This window comes from Sinocyclocheilus anshuiensis, unplaced genomic scaffold (genome assembly GCF_001515605.1).
Source record: "Sinocyclocheilus anshuiensis isolate Anshui unplaced genomic scaffold, SAMN03320099.WGS_v1.1 scaffold702, whole genome shotgun sequence".
NCBI lineage: Eukaryota > Metazoa > Chordata > Actinopteri > Cypriniformes > Cyprinidae > Sinocyclocheilus > Sinocyclocheilus anshuiensis.
This window is the reverse complement of record NW_015548184.1, coordinates 3,608,003-3,614,069: the sequence shown is the minus strand read 5'-3', so window position 1 is coordinate 3,614,069 and position 6,067 is coordinate 3,608,003. Positions and strand designations below refer to the sequence as shown.

Below are 6,067 nucleotides of genomic sequence, written 5' to 3'. Positions count from 1 at the left end.
AAAAAAAAAAAAAAAAAAAAAATATATATATATATGGTATATATATATGGTTTATTTTTATTAACCTGCATCTTATTAAGAAGCTTTTTTCCATGTACTTATTTATTGCAGGCTTATTTTATTAAATTGTAAATAGGTATCTGCCTGCTTTCCATGTAAATTAAATTTATAAAACATTTTTAAAAAGGTAACCTGAATCATTTTAAATATACACCTGCCTCCTATGTAAATTACATTTGTTATATGTAAATTACATTCACTATTTATTTATTTATTTTCATTTTATTTCATTTCAGAATTTATTAACCTGCCTTTCTATGTAAATAAATAAATGTATATACATAAATAAATAAATGTACTCTATTGCCAGTTTTAAGCTGTCTTAATAAGTACCTGCCTTTTTTATGTAAATTACATTCATAAATAAATAAATTCATTGCAAATTAACCTGGATTTTACTAATCTGCACCTTTCTATGTAAATGACATGCATTATATGTAAATTACATTCACTATAAATAAATGTATATATAAATAAACATGTATGTATTTATTTATCACTATTGCAGATTTATTTTATTAACCTGCAGCTTATTAAATAAGCACCTTCCTTCTTACTATGAAACTAAATAAATAAATAAACACAGTGTTCAATGTTCAGTGTTAAAAAAAAAAAAAAAAAAAAAAATATATATATATATGGTATATATATATGGTTTATTTTTATTAACCTGCATCTTATTAAGAAGCTTTTTTCCATGTACTTATTTATTGCAGGCTTATTTTATTAAATTGTAAATAGGTATCTGCCTGCTTTCCATGTAAATTAAATTTATAAAACATTTTTAAAAAGGTAACCTGAATCATTTTAAATATACACCTGCCTCCTATGTAAATTACATTTGTTATATGTAAATTACATTCACTATTTATTTATTTATTTTCATTTTATTTCATTTCAGAATTTATTAACCTGCCTTTCTATGTAAATAAATAAATGTATATACATAAATAAATAAATGTACTCTATTGCCAGTTTTAAGCTGTGTCTTAATAAGTACCTGCCTTTTTTATGTAAATTACATTCATAAATAAATAAATTCATTGCAAATTAACCTGGATTTTACTAATCTGCACCTTTCTATGTAAATGACATGCATTATATGTAAATTACATTCACTATAAATAAATGTATATATAAATAAACATGTATGTATTTATTTATCACTATTGCAGATTTATTTTATTAACCTGCAGCTTATTAAATAAGCACCTTCCTTCTTACTATGAAACTAAATAAATAAATAAACACAGTGTTCAATGTTCAGTGTTACTTCTATGACCTCAAACAAACAGATATTTAACATTAGATTAGAACAACAGATCAGATTTTGTCAGTTGATACCTATATACAGGTCTCTCTGCAGCCTCGAAGTCCAAACGCTGACCTGGACGTTGTTGAAAATTGCTACACTGACGCTGGAGTGATGGAGGAGGGTAGGAGTTCACATTTTCTGCAATCACAAATAAACTATATTAACACAAACAAGCCCCTCAAGATGAACAAATTTATGCAAAGCCATCCTAATCATTTATTCACCCTCATGGTAAAAACACATGTTTTTTGTGCTTTCTGAGTGTCATCAGTGTGAGCATAGTTTGACTGGCTGAACTATGCCAAAGTTTAAGTCCTCAAATCTGCATTAAAGGACATAAAGCATTCCTTACTGCTCAGAATGTGGAAGAACGTCCTCATGAAGCGCTGCGCATACTCAGGTTCTCCATGTTTCAAGTGTCCCAGGTGAATGATGTGCTGTTCTAAGGGGTAGCTGGCAAGCTCCTCCACCTGAGCAGTGCTGATGTGGTCACCCACCGTCAGGGTGAAGAGAACAACACCCTCACACTTTGCCACCCTGGAGATAAGGTCCAGCTTCGCTCTGTCCTGAGATGCCATCTCCTCTCCAATGATGGCCAACACCATCTTGTTCTTGCGGCCCTTAGGAGCAGTGAGGATGCCCTGCATTATGGCGTATTCCATCGCAAGATCCAGTCGGGAAGAGCCTCCGGTTTGCTGTAGATCCTGGTAGATGCTCCGCTTCATTAAACTACGATCTGGAAACTGTTGGAAGCTGAAAATCACTTTGACACTGGACTGGGCTTCACTGTACGAGGAGCTCTGCTGGTAGATGGCCACTCTCGCTTGTCTGTCGGCCCCGTTGGGTTGACTGCTCACGACAATCTGATCAAGCACACCGCCGAGCACCTCCTTCACACCCTCGTACTCGTCAGACAGGATGCTACGGGAGCCGTCCACAATCACCGCCAAGTCCATGTCCACCTCCTGAGGAGCAGATGGCAGGTTGGTGCCGTCACATTCTCTAGCTGGTCTGCAGGGATCTTAGAAGAGAAAAGAGAGCTGATCACAAACAAACTACGACCACAGACCTCCATAGGGAGATCTGCAGAAATCAAACACCTATCAACCAATGTTCAAAGAGCCTCCGGTTTGCTGTAGATCCTGGTAGATGCTCCGCTTCATTAAACTACGATCTGGAAACTGTTGGAAGCTGAAAATCACTTTGACACTGGACTGGGCTTCACTGTACGAGGAGCTCTGCTGGTAGATGGCCACTCTCGCTTGTCTGTCGGCCCCGTTGGGTTGACTGCTCACGACAATCTGATCAAGCACACCGCCGAGCACCTCCTTCACACCCTCGTACTCGTCAGACAGGATGCTACGGGAGCCGTCCACAATCACCGCCAAGTCCATGTCCACCTCCTGAGGAGCAGATGGCAGGTTGGTGCCGTCACATTCTCTAGCTGGTCTGCAGGGATCTTAGAAGAGAAAAGAGAGCTGATCACAAACAAACTACAACCACAGACCTCCATAGGGAGATCTGCAGAAATCAAACACCTATCATTCACAATGTTCTACACATACTCCATTCCTCGCATGTATGTTTATTAAACAGTTTTTTGTATTATTTAATGCTTTTAGCTACCTATCCGAATATAGTACTTTTACACATTAATTTGATGAGAAATGTTTGAGTTCATATTGAATTGTCTGACCTTATTTGCAGACTTTTTGCAAATATAAACAATGTTTGAGACACTGTACACATTATATTGGGTAAGGTTTTTTAATTAATACTATTATTTAGCAAGGATGTATTACATTAATTATAGTGACAGTGAAGACATTTATAATGTAACAGATGTAAAAGATTTCTATTTCATATAAATGCTGAACTTGAACTTATTCATCAAGGAAATACTGGAAAAAAGTATTATGGTTTCCACAAAAATATTAAGCAGTTTTTCACACAATAATAATAATAATATTTCTTAAGCAGCAGATCAGCACATTAAAATCATTTCTGAAGGATCATGTGACACTAAAGACTGGAATAAGTTATTTTCAGTTGCAACAATACTTCACAATAATGAGGTGAGCTTGGTGAGCAGATTCTTTTAAAAATATCTTACAGATACCAAACGTTTGAATGGCATACTATACATATGATATGATATGATGTAATATGATGAGTCTTCTTTTGGTTTCATGTAGCACTGTTAAATATTAGATCATCTTCTATAGAATGAATCATGATTCTTCCTTATTTTCTTATTGCTATTTGACACATTCATATTTTTTCACTGGGTGTGAGACAGATGGGGAGAATTTACTGGGTCTTACCAAAGCAAATAACACAACTCTGGATCTTACTGAGAGTAGTATTCTGTTCTTGCAATCTACCCAGCACAGTCAAGATAAAACTCTGGGTTTCATCTGCCTGCATACAACAAAACATCACACAATGAGAATGAATAGGCCTACACACTGTTAAAAACAGTTTTGTATTAAAACTTCTTCTGTTTTAATACAAAACACACATCATGATGAAATCATTAAAGGGGCAGTTCACCCAAAAGTAAAAATTCAGTCAGCATTCAGAAAGGTTTGACGAACCAATTCACTATCTTAAAGGGGTCATATGATGCCTTTTTAAAGATCATTATTTTGTGTATTTGGTGTAACAGAATATGTTGACATGCTTTAATGTTCAAAAAACACATTATTTTTCAAATACTGTACATTATTGTAGGTCCTCTATGCCCCGCCTCTCTCAAAACGCTTCGTTTTCAACAAAGCCCCCTCCTTTGACAAGCGCAGTCTGCTCTGATTGGCCAGCTGACCCAGTGCATTGTGATTGGCCGAACACCGCAAGCACTCGTCGGAAATGTAACACCCCTTACCATAATCGCGAGCTTCATCTTTCCGAACAGCTTGTAACACTCCAAAGAGAAAGGAAAACTTGAAATCGCATCATATGACCCCTTTAAACTTAACAAGTAATAGAAAAGTGTGACTTTAAAATTTCCCCTTGGTCAGTCATACAGATTTGTAACAACATGAAGGCAGATTTAAGTGTTCTTACAGTAACTTTACCTCAAAAGCTCTTCTAATATTAGGGGCATTTCTTAGTGCGATGACCCCAAGCTTAATGTTCAGGGCTTTGTACTCTAGAATGGCTGTGGTGAGGGACGTCGAATCCTGAGATTCTCCAGCGGTGAGGAAGATCGCTACCTTCCTCATCAGGACACCCTTTCGCACACGCTTCAGGACATTCCTGCCCACGAACTGCATGGCAGCGCCTATGTTACGACGATTTGAAGTGCGTTCCAAGGCGATGTTATTCACCGCTTCAATAAGCTGCTTCTTCCGGTGATAGTCGGTGAAGCGGATCAGGAATCTGGTGTAGGAGCTGTAGGAGACCACAGCCACCCGAGTCCCTGTTGGACAGCTGCTCTCTGCAATGTTAATATTGTCCAGCAGTCTAAGGACTACAGAACGCATGCGTTCAAAGCCTTGAGGAAGCACATCTTCAGACATGTCCAAGCCAATCACAAGATCAGTGGGGTAGGCAGGGCATTTTATGTTATCTGAAGAGACAAATATATAAGAGAGAGAAGAGTAAGAGACCATATTTAATAATGAATTTAATTTTAATTGAATGAATGAATGAATTAAATGAATTTTTAATTTTCATTTATAAAATTGATTTCACATTTTTGGCTTCTCATTTCAGTGTTCTTAGAAATATGACATAAAAAGTTACCTACCTCTGCAGCAAACTGTTAAAAAAACAACAAAAATGTCAATAAAAAGCATCATCATAAGGCTATTATCTATTTAAAGAAAAAAAAAAGAATCATAAATAAAGGTTTCTTACTGTGTGTGTGTGTATATATATATATATATATATATATATATAATTAAACATTATTTCAATGTATTTACTTATATTTCAAATTTAGACACTTCATATTTAGACACAACTCTATTTTGATTATTGTGGAGTAACTTTGCAAATATACTATATTTGTACTTATTTGTATTAAATTTACATTACCACATTTAGAATCCTGAAAAAATGCATCGCAGTTTCCACAGAAATATCAGCATATTAGAATGGTTTCTGAAGAATCATGTGACACTGAAGACTGGAGTAATGGCTGCTAAAAATTTAGCTTTGCCATCACAAAAATAAATTAAATTTTAAAATATATTAAAATAAAAAACAATTATTTTCCACTGAAGACTGGAGTAATGGCTGCTAAAAATGTAGCTTTGCCATCACAAAAATAAATTAAATTTTAAAATATATTAAAATAAAAAACAATTATTTTAAACTGTTGTTTTATATTTTTTGTTTTTTACATTATGTGAACTAAAGTGTTATTTTCAAAATCCCACACTTTCTTTACAGGTTCCAGTACATATAACATTTTAATGTTAAACTGTACAGCAGTAATAAAAAAATAATAATAATAAAATCAGAAACTTACAGAAATCTGTCTGGTTCCTCGTGGTCCTTTTGGGCCCTATGTGAAGAAAACAACATTCAGTATCCCTTCAAATTCCCATGATCATGATGTGAATAATTTTAATATAAACATACCCTGTGTCCAGTCATGCCCTCGCTGCCAGGATCTCCACGTGGTCCTGGCCTTCCAGCATTGCCCTGTTATCAGATATCCAATTAAGTCTCCTTAAGGTTCAT

The 6,067-nt window shown here is 35.1% G+C and overlaps 1 protein-coding gene across 1 annotated transcript in view; it reads right to left on the bottom strand.

Moving 5' to 3' along the window:
• LOC107704846 (collagen alpha-6(VI) chain-like) overlaps nucleotides 1-6,067 on the bottom strand; it is a 31,803-nt gene that overhangs the window by 3,987 nt on the left and 21,749 nt on the right. The window contains exons 30-36 of the mRNA XM_016507869.1: nucleotides 5,966-6,028; nucleotides 5,849-5,888; nucleotides 5,127-5,138; nucleotides 4,453-4,946; nucleotides 3,700-3,796; nucleotides 1,728-2,396; nucleotides 1,405-1,513 (exon numbers count right to left, since the gene is read on the bottom strand). Coding sequence (XP_016363355.1) covers nucleotides 1,405-1,513; nucleotides 1,728-2,396; nucleotides 3,700-3,796; nucleotides 4,453-4,946; nucleotides 5,127-5,138; nucleotides 5,849-5,888; nucleotides 5,966-6,028 — 1,484 coding nt within the window. The remainder of the gene's footprint in view (nucleotides 1-1,404; nucleotides 1,514-1,727; nucleotides 2,397-3,699; nucleotides 3,797-4,452; nucleotides 4,947-5,126; nucleotides 5,139-5,848; nucleotides 5,889-5,965; nucleotides 6,029-6,067) is intronic.